Genomic DNA, 17,738 nt, shown 5'->3' with positions numbered 1-17,738 from the left:
GCACATTCTTCATGTTGCATCCACATATTCTCAAACCTAAAACGCCTAGACCTTGGCACTCTGACAACCGGTGCAGCAGCTACCTCTACAACAATGGGATTATGATCAGATCTGTTAGGAGGCAGCGTGACTACCCTAGAATACGGATACAGTGCACGCCAATTCTGAGTGCAACAACCCCGGTCCAGATGTTCCTTCGTAAATCGATTCACCCAGGTAAAGCGAAAACCCACAAAACCCATGTCCTCCAGATTGCAGTCGGCCAAAGCTTCCTTGAACATTGTCATTAGAAATGTTCTCCGCAGTGGACCGCCGGATTTGTCAGCTGCACATAGAATCTCATTGAAGTCACCGGCAATCAACCACGGCAGATTCACCTATGAAGCTAGAGTTCGTAACAAATCCCATGTAAGAACCCTATCACCATGAGCGGCAAAGCCATAGATGCCGGTAAACCGCCAAGCTCCAACAATGCCTGGAAACCCAACCTTAGTATCGATATGGTGCGCTGAGTAAATACGCAGACTGACTTTCAAGTCCGTTGACCAAAATAGGGCTAAACCTCGTGAAACCTTCTTTTTGGGGTAGTAGATGCAACCAACAAAACCCATTTCGACTCTCAAATCCTTGAGAAGACCAGGTCCGGCTAGAGTTTCCGAGATGAAGACTAGACTGGGGTTGACTTTACGGACCAGGGAAACCAAAGCGTCTGGATGCTCTAACAGCAGAAAGCCACTAAGATAGCCCTTCGACCACCGGAAACAGAGCCGCAAATAACGAAGGGCGGAGGCCCAACTTAGGGTTTTTTGGAACGATATTCCAGAAATATTGTCGACCAAAGTTGTTATTCTTATATATATATATATATATATATATTTATGTGTCAATTGTGTAATTGTCAATTGATAATCAAGTATTAATCAAACATTAATTGACTAATGATAAAATTAATTAGTAATAAAGACTATTAACTAATTGTTATTTGGTGAGCCTAAGTTAGAAGGTTTTTTTAATTTTTTTTTTTTAGAAATGAAAAAACATAACTATCAATTGATAATTAATTGGCTAAGGGGTAAACAGGTTACCAAATTTTAAATATTTTAGACCATTGGATATATTACTAATTCAATAGTCCAAAATATGTAACAGAATGAGTGTATAGCAAACACTCAGTTACTTAAGAAAATTTCAAATTTATATACGTGTCTCATGATCCGGATTATGATATGAATTGCTCAGCCCTGTTTCCTTGGTCAGCAGTTGACCAGAGATTATTTGGTCACTAACCGTCCGATTGAAATCAGACGGTTGACAGATAAGTGATGAAATCTGGAATGAGATCTGTCAACCGTCTGATTTCAATCGGACGGTAAGTGACCAAATAATCCCTGGTCAGCAGTTGATCAGGAGAACAGGACTCATAAATTGAAATCAGACGGTAAGTGACCAAATAATCCAACTGACCAGGAAAACGGGACTCATGAATTGCTCCACCGATTTGACTTCTTTAATTAAAGGGTTTGTTGTCTACTCCACTCTCCATCTCAATGTGTACGAGGCAGTAGGCACTAAAAGAGACCAAGTAATGTGCACAATCTGCCAGATCACAGGTTCTCTCCACTCGGATTTCCAGGAGAGTACTAGTATCACAGTTGGTGGTCTGATACAAATGATGGAACCAAGAACAATTAGTGCCATACGAAGTTAAGAACATGCAAGCCAGAACATGCAATAAATTATTAAAATCTGTGAACAATAAAGTAATAAACTGTTTGATCGAGATTTAGTCGATCTTTTTATAAGACTGATCTTTAAAGAGTATACTTAAATTTGACAATAATAAGATTAAGTTATTGAATCGCTACGTGGGGTAGTGATTAGTTCTGTATGACAAAACCAAGTGGCCGTTGAGCTCCACACGAGTCATGTAATTCATAAACAGTTGCTTGATTTTTAATCGATCAAACTCAATTAAAGGAAATGTAATGAGTACTTAACAATATGTCACTCATGGCGGGGCAAGTGAGGATAGTGTCGGTTGTTTGAGTTCTTCCCTACAAGCCTGGGACCTTGAATAAGAATAATTGTTACAGAAAACAAATTAATTAAGTTCTTAAAAGCCATCAGAAGCCGTTGGAAACGCTATTTTTTCCCCTTAACAGGCAACAGACCACTCCATGATCTTTGGTCATATTGGTTGAATATGGGGAATAAGAGGCGAAGGTGAAAAATCCCATCCTAGAAAAAGGGTTGATATGATGGGAAACAGTGATTGAAATGCAATCCCTCTAGACGCGAAAAATAATGGATTTGAAGTGAAGGTGGGTGTAATTATTGAGGATGTGGAAGACGGGTTCCTTTATTTATTTGGTGTAACCAGACGCACATGCATGGTTCTATGCAAGTGCATATGTCACTCGGAGAAGAAAGGTTTTTTTTTTTTTTTTCTACTAGAGATGAGAAAGATGGACGTTATACGGATTATGTACAATCAATATTACTATATTACATTTTAACACTCTACTTACCGTTAATTGGTTACGATTTGATTCAATAGGATGAAACTATATTATGATATTAAAATCAGTGTCATTCATAAATTAGCTCACGTATAACGTATAAATCTACCAATTTTACATATTTCACATTACTCATAATAATTGTGTTATAAATTTCGCTTAGCCTTAACACACACATTAGAAGTGTGGTAATTAAGAACTAGTTTCACGGCTAATGAGGGTTGACAGGAATGACAATGCACCTGTTTGAGTGAAACCCGCACCCAAATTTGAGTCCTAGCATTCACAAGTCCTTCATTAGAAGGTTGCTGAGTACTGGAATCTTGTGGGATCCATGTCACGCTGGTGAAGGTGTCAGCTTTCAAAAAGTCCAGGTCATCACATGACCCTATTATAGGATGCCTGCGAGATTTTAGGTGAAAAACCTTAGGCCAATAGGATCTAACTGCTCTCATATGGTAATTGGCGCTAGACCCAAATATTAGTTACGTTACAAAGAAAAATACTTTTATCAAAAAAAAAAAAAAAACTAGTTTCACCTGTTAGTTTCACAATACATTTTTTAAGTTATTTCTCACCATACCTCATGTCAATGTTTTAAATATGGCAATGATGTGACTACAATATAACAAGCAGATCGATCTAAATCTTTTAATTAGTTCTAAGCTTGCTTCATTGATCTTGTAGGTTCCATCTTAGCGACATTAAACTAGCTCCTTTTCTTTTCGCTTAGAGACCAATTAAGAGCCTATTCTTTTTCGAGCTAGAATGACCAAACAAGAGCTTGCAACAGAAGAAAACGAAACCTGATATGGAGAGGAAGGGTCGGTTGCACCATCTTTAATGAACAAATTAGGTATGTGCTTCTATAACAAAACGTGGGAGGAGGGTCTTTGCTTGGTTAGGTAAACCGATATTTCATCTCTTACGAAATATAATAAAGCACATGAAATAAAAGAAAATTGCTTCCATCACAACCTAAATCCCTTCATGGACTCTCTGAGTAATACATGTGCACATGAAGGCGACATTGGTAGAAGAAGAGAGTGACCCAAGACTAACAATTGAGAAAGGTAGTATAATACAAGTTCCCTTCGAGAAATCTGAAAGAAAAAATTAGGCCCCAATTTATATTTCCACGTGAAGAAAAGATCAACTAGCAAAACGCTTTAGGACTTGTTTTTTTTTTTGTGGGAAGAGGTAGTGGATATGTTTGTAGTTTATTTTGAAAACTGACAAAGTTTGGTCGAGTAATAAGGGATAGTGGGCATTAGGAATTAGTAATTGTTACATTTAATTCTCAAATATCCAATCGGCCGGTTAAACTAGCCAGGCTCATCATGTGCATGATCTTTCTGGTTTGGTCCATACCTACACTACACTATGTTCTCTTTAGTTGAATTCATCAAACTCCATGACATAGATATTTATATTTTGATCTTTGTTTGGTTAATAATTACGCCAAATTAGAAGTAGCTTTGACATGAATTAATTAAATTTAAAATGTAAAGTTGAATTCTTTAAACGAATGTCATTTTAGACATATACACAAAGTCGATACAATATATGAGAGATTATTCAGAGCACCGCCGTGCACTTGCACCAACATAAATGAATGGTTAGATTGCATTAAATACACTTTTTGTTTATTAAAAATAAAGTTGATAATAAATATCAAGGGTTGAGATTATTTTATAAGGGTTGGGTCACTTACACCGTCGGTGCATAGAATAATTTCCAACAATATATATAAAGGATCTATAACGCTATTTTCGCGCCCACCGGTTCTCCCATGTCCTTATAAATTAGAACCTTCAACGCTTGTTAATTTCCAACAGAAACCCCCCTCTCTCTCAAGGAAAGAAAACAAGGCTAAAAAAATCCTAGTCGACAATGGTTGCTGAAGCAGCAGAGCAATCCCAAAAGTACCCGACAATGCCAGAGGTACGAAATATCTCAATTATCAACTCTCAAAGTTTCAAAATATTTTTTCGTTTCTTTTCCAAAGTTGAACATCTTTTTCTTATTCTCCGTAGGTGGTGGAGGAGCTTCACAGGATGACAGATATTGGCTTCCCCATAGCAGCCATGAGCTTGGTTGGCTACCTTAAAAACATGGTCTTAGTTGTATGCATGGGAAGACTAGGAAGTTTGGAGCTAGCGGGAGGAGCTTTAGCCATTGGCTTCACCAACATCACAGGCTACTCGGTCCTCTCTGGCTTAGCCATGGGTATGGAACCCCTCTGTAGCCAAGCCTTTGGATCCCACAACTTCTCCATGGCTTTCCTCACTTTGCAAAGAACAATTCTCTTGTTACTACTCGCTTCTCTTCCCATTTCCTTGCTTTGGGTCAATCTCGAACCTCTCATGCTCATTCTCCATCAGAACCCGGATATAACCCGAATCGCAAGCTTGTATTGCCGGTTTGCCATCCCTGATCTCCTAGCCAATAGTCTTCTTCACCCTTTGCGTATTTTCTTGCGCAGTCGAAGCATAACTTGGCCATTGATGTGGTGCGCTTTACTAGCTACCATTCTTCACCTTCCTCTCACCTTTTTCTTGACCTTCACTCTTTCTCTTGGAGTCAAAGGAATAGCCATTTCCACTTTCCTCACCAATTTCCTCACTCTCTTTTTTCTTTTGGGTTACATATTGTATACCTACACCACTAAAGCACGTTTGTATTGCTGGGTAACGGACGAGCGTGAACCCACTACTAGTTCTGAACGAGCATTGTATTATAACATAAGAAATAAACCTGAACTTACAAGTAGGACTAATTCTGAACCAGCACCCATATTGTCACCATTGTTACCCGAACCGTTAGTTCCACTTTCATTGAAGAGTTCACTACTCGGAGACGGATTGGGGATGCTAATCAGACTATCAATACAAAGTTGTCTAGCAGTTTGCCTAGAATGGTGGTGGTATGAGTTCATGACAATTCTAGCTGGTTACCTTCACAAACCTCATATTGCCCTTGCAACATCAGCCATAGTAATCCAAACCACCTCTCTCATGTACACATTGCCTGCCGCCCTAAGCGCGTCGGTGTCTACAAGAGTAGGAAACGAGCTTGGGGCAGGCCAACCCGAGAAGGCCCGTTTAGCTGCGGTGGTGGCGGTGGGGATGGCACTAGTGAGCTCATTGTCGGGCTTGTCACTTACAACACTAGGAAGAGAGACATGGGGGAGAATCTTCACAAAAGATAATGAGGTTCTTGAGCTAACCGTGGCTATCCTACCCATTATCGGTCTGTGCGAACTCGCCAATTGTCCACAAACCACAAGCTGTGGGATATTGAGAGGTAGTGCTAGGCCTGGAATTGGGGCATGGATCAATTTCTTCTCATTCTACGTGGTGGGTGCGCCTGTGGCCATAGTGATGGGATTTGTTTGGAGTTTAGGGTTCAAGGGTCTTTGTTACGGGCTTCTAGCGGCTCAAATCACATGCGTCGTGTCGATATTGACAGTGGTGCACAAGACAGATTGGGAGAGGGAGTGGCTCAAGGCTAAGGGCTCTGTGGGAAAGAATGGAGGGGATGGATTTGCACATGCAGATGATCATCAAGCAATCAAATCTGAAGAGGCCTAACTAGCTAGGTAAGGGTGTTTCGAAATTGATCGAAGATCGTTTTGAAAAGTCAGAAGGGGTTTAACGGGAAAAAGAGAATGTTTATGGAATTGCACATGCACGACCAACCAAACTGTCAACTCAATGGTGAGAGGGAAGCATCAGTAGAAGGGAAGCGTGACTAGGATTTTGCATGGGGAAAACCATTTGTGAAGATGGAAGTAATGCATGTTTTGATTGAATGGGACAGCTTATACTCAAATTTATAGTGTCATCATTCATCCTTGTACATTATTATCTGTACTCGTTTCTGTGACTACTTTGTCTTTGTAGGTCAAAGCATTTCAATGTCAGTAATATTCTTGAAATTTCAGTTTTTAATATAACTCAATATTCTCTGTTATTTATACATATTTAATTGGGTCATTGATCCAAAGCATTAAAATGAGGAAAAATTATCTTACTTACCCTAATAAGAGATTTTTGTTCCAACTAACACAATTTAATGAGAAAATACCACTTTGCCCTAAGCCTAATTATCAAACTACAACATTGCCCCACTCTTTCCACTCTCCTCTCTCTCTCTCTCTCTCTCTCTCTCTCTCTCTCTCTCTCTCTCCCGTCCCCACTAGCACGACGCCGACACTACCGCGCCATGGAGGCTCCGGACTTGGAGGACGAGATCAGAGATTTCTCCGGTTACGGTGAAGAGATAAGACGAGATCAGAGCTTTCTCCGGTTGTGGCGAAGAGACTCGATGAGATCGAAGCTTTTCTCCGGTTGCGGCGAAGAGCTCCTCGAAGCTGAAGATGACCGTGACGTTGATGCAGGGTCTGTTCGTCGGGCTCCTTGAGCTTTTCTCCTTTGTGGTTCACCGAGTTTGTAGGCAAGTTTTCATTTGAAGCCCCATACCACCATGCTACTGCTAGTTTACTAAGGGAAGGTTCATATCCTTCTCTCTAATCTCATTGATAAAGAAGAATATTATCATCGTTTCCAAAAACAAACAAAAAACCATTATCATGTTATTTGTAGAAGTCATTTTAAATGGCTGCGTTGCTTTTTTTTCATGACAATGGCTACGTTGCTTATTTCATGACAATGACAACGGCTACGTTGCTTCTTTCTTGGTTTTGTTTAGTCGCAGTCAAGTTTGACCTAGTCTAGAATTTCTATCTTCTTATTGGCCTTTGTATAATAATATATCTAATCCACAAGATGATGATACTGTTCATTACGGAGCTATAGTATAATATAATTTTTGACATCTATTGGAGTGCAATAGACTTTTATTAAAGGTCTATTGGAGGGCAATACATGTTTTGAATTGATGTAATTTCCTTTCTCTTTTTCCTTAATCGAAGTTTTATTTGTTTAATTTTAAGGAGATTAGTTTCAATTCCGACAATCGAAAGTTCTATTGGGGGGCAATAGACGTGTCACGCCCCGAATTTTGAATAAATAAATTCAAAACCGAAACGCGAAAACATAACAATCACAAGAAAACACATAGAGAAATTTTCATTTTAAACTAAACCATAAAGCATCCGAGCTCACCGATAGCAATACAGACTCGCTCTTTAGAGTCATATATTACAAAGAGTTTACAAATTAAACTAAGTTACAATTCAATAAGTAAACACGCTCACCAACTCTCTACACAGCGGAAGACTAAAACCAATACACTTCTACTTCCAAGCTACAGAAAGTATGCCTTAGTTTCGACGACGATTAATCAATATTCTTACCTGCACAATAAACCCTACACCATGGAATAGTGCATCGGGTTGAAACGACAAACCCGGTAAGCTTTTTAAGCTCGTATGAGTAAACACAAATAAAATGACTCACGTCACGCATGCTTATAATTTTTCAGCTTGTGAGATAATTAAAGCAACAACTTTTAACTCCACAAACACAACCAAACATCCAATCACACTAAATAAAAATTAGTAATCCCTGCATAGAAATTTAGTTTAGGAGATCACCAAATTTACACAATTCAAATCATACCAACTCCTGCATATAACTTAGTTCAGTAGATTATATTTAAAACAAACAATTCAAAATGCCCTAATCCCTGCATATAACTTAGTTCAGGAGATTACATTTAAACAAATAATAAAAATCATAGTAATCCTTGCATAAAATTTAGTTCAGGAGATTACCAAGAAAACAAACATTTCAATAATAGAAATAAATAGAAACATTTACTAAAACCATCCATTAATAATGTCAATCACCACACAGGTCATCACACAGATCACCACATAGGTCACCACACAGTTCATCACACAGATCACCACACAGATCATCACACAGATCACCACACAGGTCAACAACTCACACAAGAGTCGATGATCACCCATCAACACCAAAGTCGATGATCACCCATCAACACCAAAGTCGATGATCACCCATCAACTTCAAATAAATCATCTCACAACAACCCACATCATTTACACAAAATCATCACACATATCACCACACAGGTCATCACATAATATTGTTTCCTTATCTCCAACAGCCTCAAACAATAATGAAATCATTTTCCAAATATTGTTTCTCAACTCAAACCATCACCAAAACCATACCTATTTCTTTCAAAACTCAAAGCCAACAAAACCATATTTTATTTCCAAAACCATATATTTTTCTCAACATCACATTGCACAACAATAGTAAACTACCACTCAATTCCACCAAGATATATATATATATTTCACGTAAATATATATATACATAGTCATCCACTCAGGGATGCCACTAATACCAACTATAGTTCACAAATACAAAACCCGTGAAAAATTATTTTTATAATAAAACTTTATTTTACTTACCTATGAACCGTTGACGATCAAGTTCATATAATTTTAAAATAAATATTTATTTATGAAAAACAATTTCACAATTTAACCATTAATTCCGAAAATAAAGTAACTTCGTTCATAAATGAACCTCGTGAGATTTACTCACCTCCAAATCCTGCTGCGTCTTCACACAAACCAAGACAAGCACAAAATCATCCATACTCCACTCACACAATTCCGTCAATCACCTAATCACATCAATGTCACATTCAATACAACACAAATCACACAATTCACAAAACACAATTATACGACGATCCAACAGTCGGATCATCATCCGAGACCATCCAACAACCTCGGAACACTTCTATGATCGATAAAACAAAACTACAAGTCAATCGAACGGCCGAATCCTCACATACCGAAAACCAATCGAATCGAAAATGCTAAAACCCTAACATGCATATACAATCTCCAAAAATTACAAACCACGTATCGAAATGCTTGTATCGACGAGTAAGTCGAAATCAAGAATAGAAACTGTCCCTGGGCTGACCGGAAGCCGCCAGAAAACACCACCACAGTGGCGGCGCCGCCCCCCACCCAAAGTCAAAATTTGACAAAACTTCCAACACAAAACATCTTCATCTCACCAATTACAACTTTTATAACTAGCACATAGTCTGAATCGAAGCCATATGGCCGGAATTTACCTCGAAAGCTATGAAACTCGATGAACCCTAGAATCCCAATCTTCAAAATTCGACCTCCACACTTTGAATCGTTGCAAGCCACCTTGGGAGAAAGCATCTATATCCTCTGGGCTCCAAAAGCCCTCAAGAAACACCGACTATGGTGGTTGGAAACATGAACTCCGACCAAGGCGATTTGTAGCCTCGCCGCCAAACTTCCCAGCCTTGCTGCGTTGTGCACGGGCGGACCCACGTCTTGAAACTTCACAGGGTTGTAGATAGGAGTGAGGCGAAGAGATAGGGACAAGAATGTCGGCCTTTGGTGGCCGGACGTCGGAGAATGAAGCCGGAGAAGTTGGCTGGGTGGAAACGGGGTCGGGCTGAAGAGAGAGAAAAAGTTTCCCGATTTGGAAACTTCTGATTTTTTTTTCCTATTTAACCAAAATGGAAACTTTTTTCAAAGGTCATAACTTCTTCATACGAACTCTAATTTTCGCGTTCCACATGTCCACGAACTCGTATCGACGCACTCTACAATTTTCGTGAAGGAAGTTTTTGGAGAAACCCAACGTATAAAATGTCAACCTTTGCGCCCCACCTAAAACCATACTTTCTGAATAAAAATTCGTCCGAAACACTTCCGCTCCATCCATGAACCACATAATCGTACCAACAACCACTAAATTAATTCCCGAAGCATTTAGGAATTAATAATGAATTTTTGGGGTATTACAAGACGTCAATTGAGGGGCAATACATGGTGCAATAGACGTCTATTAGGGGGCAATAGACTATTGGTGCAATAGACGCCTATTGGGGGGTAATTGACCTCTATTGCCCCTCTATTAGGGGGCAATAGATGTCTATTGGGAACAAAAAACCTTTCCGATAAGATTTTCAGCAAATTCAGGTGGGCGGCGGTCGGTGAAAGGATTCCGGCGGCCCGTGACTGGACTCCGGCGAAGTCTCCTATGGTTTCTCTCTCTCTCTTTCTCTCTCTAAAGTAACAAAGGGGTGAGGGTAAAATGGTATTAAAAAAAATTTAAAAACAAAAAAAAATCTTAATGGGATATTAGAGAATACCTCCTTAGAGTGTTTTGGGTAAAACGAAATTAAAAAAACTTAATGGGGTAAGTGAGAAAAAAATCTCTAAAAATGGAGTAAATGGACAAAATCCCTATTTAATTTGATAAATCATTGCTATTTTCATATAGTGTTCATCAATATCAAATTTTTTTTCGATATATGGATATATGAGTTGATATCTCCAATAGAAATTATATTATTTCTAATATTTTTATCATTTATATAATTATCTCCAATAGGAGTAAGATTCTAAATTTCTCACTCAAGCAATTAATTATGGCATGAACGCCTCTACTCCACGTGCGTTATAGCCCCTTTAGATTGACTGCTTTATGGGTTAGTGTGGTACAGCTATAGTTTTAAGAAAAGTTGGTTTTTGCTTGCTGTGAGAATAGTGGCAGTAAAGCAAAGCAGCTGAGTGTTTGGTAAACTGATTTTTTAAAAGTACTGTGAGTATTAAAAACAGTGAAAGAGTATTTGATATACTTAAAACTAAAAGTGTTGTGAGCTTGTAGAATGACCGATATGAACTGAATGCTGAAAATACATGTTGCTTTAATTATTTAGTAATATAATATATGCTTAATTCTTTACAGCTTTCTGTGGACTTGAGATTTTGTTATTTAGCTCTCGAATTGAGATTTTGAGATTTTTACCTATCTCTTGAAGATAAAATATATTATAGTTCTACCTATGAATTATTGTTTCTACATTTTCAGCAAGTTTTCCGATAGGGAGACAAAATCCTAAAGGTTTGTTATCTACCTGTCTTTCTTTTAGATCTACTCTTTGATTCATCCTATCTTGGATGTAAAAGTTTCTAAAAGATTTCTAAAGTTTTCTTGAGTGTTTCTTAGTTTAACTACTTGCTGGTGGATGTTGTAAGCAAGATTTTCAGTTCGAACTTCTTTTTAATATAAGAAAGATATTGCTTTTCTTTAAGATAATCTAGCTTGACTTCAAGCCTTGCTACTTTGAATTTATTTCTTCGAGTTGGTTAATCCTTAGATTAAACCTTTCAAGTTGCTATATGTAACCTTTTCAGAGCTCTTCTCTCTAGATATATGTAACCTTTAAAGAGTGTTTAGAACTCTACACACGTATTCAATGGAGTATTGATTTTTGTGGATGTGTCTTGTATGAAAACATACTTACAACTTCTCACTTTTTTTTTTTTTTTTTACACAAAAGCTTTGATATGGATTAGGTTTGGATTCTCTTTTATTTGTTAAGAGATGCCAACTTTTAGGCATAAGTTTTTTCTTACTTGTTTTTTGAGTACGTAAAACAAGCTCTGATACCAACTGGGACATATCTAACCAATGCTCAAGTAATCAAGAGGCTCTTATTACTCTTCAAGAGTTTCCGTAATTATTCTAATATTATTTTCAATCTTGTACATTCTTTTTTGAACTAGATAGAGAGCATCCCAATACTCTTCAATGGTTTTTCTGTTCTTCTAGCAATTTTCCCTACTTTCTTTGCAAATAGTAAGTAATTGTAATCTAGTACTAAGCAACAAAATTATAAATAAAGAAAATTAACTGTCTACCATTGAGTGTAGTGGATGAATTCTAGCTACAAAAATGCTTAAACACATAAATTCAAGATATGGGCCCAGTATTAGGTCAGTTATTAGGAAAATGAGATGGTTGGCATTTCCTAATTTTTCAAAGTTTTTAACTTTAGAGCAAGTGAGAGCGGCAGCCTCCTTGGCACCGTTGTAGCATCTTCCTTCATGGTGGTGTGAGAGCACGGTGATTTTGTTCTTGGGGTTGAGTTCTTAGAGCAGGGTTTGCGGCCTTGCTTCTTAGTTACCGATCGCTCAAAGCGTTCGGGTTTTCGTCGTTTAATCCAGGGATCTTGATTTGCATGCTTGACTGGTGGTTGGTGTTTGTTGTCGCGGTACGGTGTGGTGCTACGTGCGGTGGCAGACATCCTCTAGATTTCTCTATCTTTAGGTTATGTCGTCGGAGGTAGCGGTCTGTTACTACTGCAAATGGCTATATGTAGTCGAGGTTGGGTGTTTGGAGGGCTCCTGGGGCACCGGCCTAGATCTGGGTCTATACCTTCTTCTGGTTGTACCTGGTGGCGGCACCATTACTCCTTGTCAGCTGTAGAAGAGACCAGGTTGCTAGTCTACGTGCCCAGAGCAACTCCTCTTGGGTATGGGCCTTTTTTTTTTGGGTCTGATTAGTCCTTTATGGCCTGGTGCTCATACGCTCTCTCACTCTTGGGCCCGCATTTGGGTTCCTGATGAATTTTGTATTAAAACATAGGATTCGGGTCATTTTTGGGTTCAAGTTCGATTTTTATTTTTCTGGAAAAACCCGTTTGCATAGGGTTGTCCCAGAAGATTATGAATAAATTAGAGTTTGAACTTAACTGGCTCGGTTTATTCCCTAGTAGTGTCAGGTTACTTGATTACTTGAATTACATCGATGTCCAAGGCATCTTTACTTAGAGTTCTAGGGTTCTTGGGCTTTTAGCAGTAGCTCTTCTGATTAACCCATCATAGGCCGAGTTATTGTGTAATTTTGGCATCTCACTAATATATATATATAGCCCTTATAGTAAGGGATCCTTTTTTTTGGCCTTTTCTAGGGATAGGGAATTAGACCAATTTTTCAATCATATTTTGGCATCTTAACCGTTCATTTTTTAGGTCCTAATGTGTAGATCAGTTCTGCAAATTTTCAGCCAAATTGATTATCGTTAAGGCATTCAAAACGGCGACTTAAGATTATAAGTATGAACGGTTCAAATTTGACAGATTTGGTTCGTGAATTGAACTAATCGAGTTTAATATCTTAACGATCACCGGTTTGGCTGAAAATTTGCAGAAATGATCTACACATTATGATCTAAAAACTAAACGGTTGAGATACTGAAATGTGCTAGAAAAGTTGGTCTAATGCCATATCCCTAGAAAATACCAAAAAAAGGGATCCCTTAATAGAATGGCATCCAAAACTATAATTTACCATTATAAACACGAACGGTTCCGGTTCGACAGATTCGGTTCGTTCGTGTAAATTGCAGTTTTGGATGCCTTAACGATCATCAATTTCGCTGAAAATTTGTAGAGATGATCTATGCATTAGGATCTAAAAACTGAACGGTTAAGATGTGAAAATATGATTGAAAAGTGGGTCAAATATGGAAATCCGTACCTTTTAGGTACAGATATCCGCACCTGTGCAAGATATATATATATATACAGATCCTATCCAGAGCGAGGCCTCGCTCTGAAATTAAAGTGCGAGGTTGGAGTTTATGGTCACTTTTTTACGGTTGCATATCCACATCTCGACAGTTCAGTTTTTAAATACTAATATATAGATCATCTCTATAAAATTTCAGCCAAATTGATAGTCGTTAAGGTATCTAACTCGCTTAAACCAATGGACGAACTGAATCTGTCAAACCTGAACCGTACTAGCTTTAAGGCAGTTATCAATGCCTTAATGACTATCAATTTAGCTGAAATTTTTCAGAGATGATCTATACATTAATACCTAAAAACTAAACGATCGAGATGTGGATATGCGACCGAAAAGTGACCATAAACTCCAACCTCGCTCTTGATAGGATCTGTGTGTATATATATATATATATATATATATATATATATATATATATATACAGGTCCGTTCCAAAGCGAACGTCCACACTATCGCTAAAGTGCGGACGTCGATCTTCTGCAGCATTTCAGGCAGCGACAGAGGCGCGAATTGGGCCGGACAGAGGCCGGAGGCGTCCCAGACCTCTTCTGGGCAGCGATTGAGGTCGGAGGAGATCGAGGTTGCAGGTTTCTGGGCAGCAACCTCACCTGCAACTGTAGGTTTTGGGCAACGCTGCAATCACGTTTCCGGCGACTCCACCAGATTGCAGACCTGTCCGTCCGACCCCTAGCCTCCGTTCGGAAAGCTGTGTCGCCCGCAGTTGTGGCCTGAGCGGGGCTGCAAAGTGCATACATCCTCTTTGGAACGGCTCCGTGTACATACATACATACATACATACATACATACATACATACATACATACATACATACATACATATCCTATTCAGAGCGGAGTTCCGTTCTGAAATTAAAGTTTGAATTTCGAGTTTTTGGTCGCTTTTCGGTCGCATATCCACATCTCGATCGTTCAGTTTTTAGGTACTAGTGTATAGATTATCTCTGCAAATTTTTAGCCAAATTGATGATCGTTAAAGTATCTATCTCACTTAAACCAATCGATGGACTGAATCTGTCAACCCGAACTGTACTAGCTTTAAGGCAGTAATCAATGCCTTAACGATCATCAATTTGGCTGAAAATTTGCAGAGAGGATCTATATAGTAGTACCTAAAAACTGAACGGTCAAGATGCGGATATGCGACCTAAAAGTGACCCAAAACTCGAAGTTCACTCAGTAATTTCCAAGCAGACCTCCGCTCTGGATAGGATCTGTATATATATATATATATATATATATATATATATATATATATATATATATATATATATATATATAAGATATTATAAATTGGATTGCTAGGTAGCTTAAGACTGTTTGTGTAGAAGAAGTATATTCTCTATTGTCGTCGCCAAAATTGATCATGATCAATTCCAATTCTTCTCCCAGATAGTAGTCTTATGAATAAAGCAAAAGAGGCATCTTTCGATTTGTGTTCTTGTGATTTTCTGAACTTCACGGCCATGCATATTGACCAGGAGAAGATGCAAGTTCTAGAAAATACTTTAACAATCAACATTATTCGAAGTCGACCAATTTTCACTCGTTTATACAGAGGTTCTTGCTTTATATCAGCACCTGTTAGTGTATATTATAGCCACTCTAGTTGATATAATCTGGCACTTGGTATTTCTCTCATTCCATTCACATGCCATTTGAAAGTCATTTTATAAAAAAATGCAACAATTATTCGGGTTTTGTATATAATTTTATATATTATATATTAATTTATGGGCTTTTACAAGCCGGGCCTGGCGGATTTTTGGCGGGCCGGACCGGGTTTCATACCCCTAAACCAAGCCTGACCCTCTACCTAATGGGTCGGACTTTTACCCTACGGGCCTTGAGGGCCTCCATCGGCCCACTTGATTCGCTAGCCAAACGGTGAGGCCTAGTTTAGGGTTTTCACATGATATTTTGAAACCGTTCTTCTTGAAAAAACTCTCAAGTTTGCTCAAGGTATTGAACAGGAGGTACACTTCGTTTTTGAAAATCTGATTGGTAAATGTAAACAGTGGAATCTTGTGTTCCATCAAGATGGGCTCTGTCCTATAACCCCTAAAAAAGCTCAGACTATGAAGGTCGTCAAACCTGTGGCACGCTGACTTGAACTGGACACATTCTACACAGCTTCACAGGTAAGAACCATTTTCAGAAGGGTACTTTTTGATTTCAAGGTGTCACTACTCCCATTTTACTTTTTATGGGTAGAACCTTATTTGGTGGTGCCGAGTCAAACAAGGCCATAAAGTCTATTGTCATTTGTAGTGCCGATTTGAGAATAACTAGTGAGAGTGATGCTTTGGCTATGGTACCGGTAGAAACCAACAACTAGCTGCTAAGTGAGAACGCCTTGCTTCTCTATTTTCCTCCCCCAAGAAATTAAAGTTCTTAATACCATATGTATTTAATGGAAAACCAAGTGCAGCTGCTCCCACAAAGAATGTGAAAGTACTTGAATTCAATGCCGAGTTCACAACCACTTTGTGACTTGTGGAAACACCAGAAGATATATGTTGCTTCCAGCTAAGGTGATACTGCCAAAGGCTATGCAAGAGGAGCAACCAAAAAACAAAAGAGGTAGGCCTCTGGGCTCCAAAAACAAGAATCCTCCAAAGTCAAAGAAGTTGTCTTCTACTGAGGTTTTGAGTTTGTTGTATTCAGGAAAGACTCCTAGCCTTAGCTTGAAGGGCAAGGAAAATGTATAGTTTTTATTTGTTCTATGCCTAGATACTATGTGTACTTTACATAGTTATAGGCTTACTTTATATAAGTGAGCGCTCAATTCAAGTATAGTGGGTCTATCCCTATATATCATTGTGGTCTTCATCACGAATCATTGATCTATTCATAGCAAGGCAGCGGGAGGATATGTAGTGGTCTTCTTGACATGAGTTTTATATCAATAAAATAATGTGTACGTAATTTCAAGGATCACAGGAAATCATGATCACTCTCAACTCTAAACATATACTAAAAGGTAATTTATAAAAACTCAAAAATAAATATTTACAGTAATTGGACTTTGAGGCTACAATATAGGCCTCATCAACGGGCCGGGCCGAGCTCAGTCCATTAGTAGCGGGCTTGGGCTGGGCCGGGGCGGGCCTTACTCCATTTTAAAATAGTAGCGGGCCAGGCTTTATTGTAAATTGAAGGATCCAAGCCCATCCATTTAATGCGGGCCTCGTGGGCTTTTTCGGGCCGGGCAGGGCTGGGCTAAGCTTTGCGGGCTTTTTCGGGGCGGGCTTTGCGGGCTTTATTTACAAATAAATCTTTAAAGATAATATTTTTTATAAACTTATATTTATATATCATACACTCCAAAGAGAAACCTCTATCAACTTAAATAAAATGGGGATGAGATTATTATAATAAATTATGAGTGTGGTAAAAAATTTAGCCAATTTCACCTATTTTCGAATCCGATCGAATTGGTCAATCGTCGTTACTTGTATGTTTTCTTAGTTGACCGACCACGAAACGTGCTTATTTTTTCACATCATGTCTGTAAATATTCCATCGATGGATGTGCGTGGACGTAAGATAAAAATTTTAATTTTAATTGCAAAGATGTTGGCCTATATCAATTTGTCTCCTAAAGTTGTATGACTTGTATATTGCATTTAAATTGTTGAGGTTCATTCTAAACAACCATGAAGTGGAAAATGAATTTAGAGAAATCAACCGCTCGATTGAGAGATTATAATGTTTTATGGTGATTGTAAAAAATTCAGCTAATTTAATTCTCGTTTCGAATTTGATCAATTAGGTCAAATTTAGTTACTCTTATAAACCTATATATATATATCATAC

The 17,738-nt window shown here is 38.4% G+C and overlaps 1 protein-coding gene across 1 annotated transcript; it reads left to right on the top strand.

Annotated features, from left to right (window-relative positions):
* The first annotated feature begins 4,290 nt into the window (after nucleotides 1-4,290).
* On the top strand, nucleotides 4,291-6,482 carry LOC112200313 (protein DETOXIFICATION 55). Its single transcript, XM_024341339.2, has 2 exons — nucleotides 4,291-4,463; nucleotides 4,556-6,482. The coding sequence occupies exons 1-2, from the start codon at nucleotides 4,413-4,415 to the stop codon at nucleotides 6,110-6,112; spliced, it is 1,608 nt and encodes a 535-aa protein (XP_024197107.1). The 5' UTR covers nucleotides 4,291-4,412; the 3' UTR covers nucleotides 6,113-6,482.
* Nucleotides 6,483-17,738: the final 11,256 nt, after the last annotated feature.

This window comes from Rosa chinensis, chromosome 4 (assembly GCF_002994745.2).
Source record: "Rosa chinensis cultivar Old Blush chromosome 4, RchiOBHm-V2, whole genome shotgun sequence".
Lineage (NCBI taxonomy): Eukaryota > Viridiplantae > Streptophyta > Magnoliopsida > Rosales > Rosaceae > Rosa > Rosa chinensis.
This window is presented reverse-complemented; position numbering and strand designations above follow the sequence as displayed.

Coding starts and splice junctions, on each gene's coding strand:
- LOC112200313 (XM_024341339.2), top strand. CDS start 4,413: ATGGTTGCTGAAGCAGCAGAGCAATCCCAAAAGTACCCGACAATGCCA. Junction 4,464..4,555: donor AGTACCCGACAATGCCAGAG/GTACGAAATATC, acceptor TATTCTCCGTAG/GTGGTGGAGGAGCTTCACAG.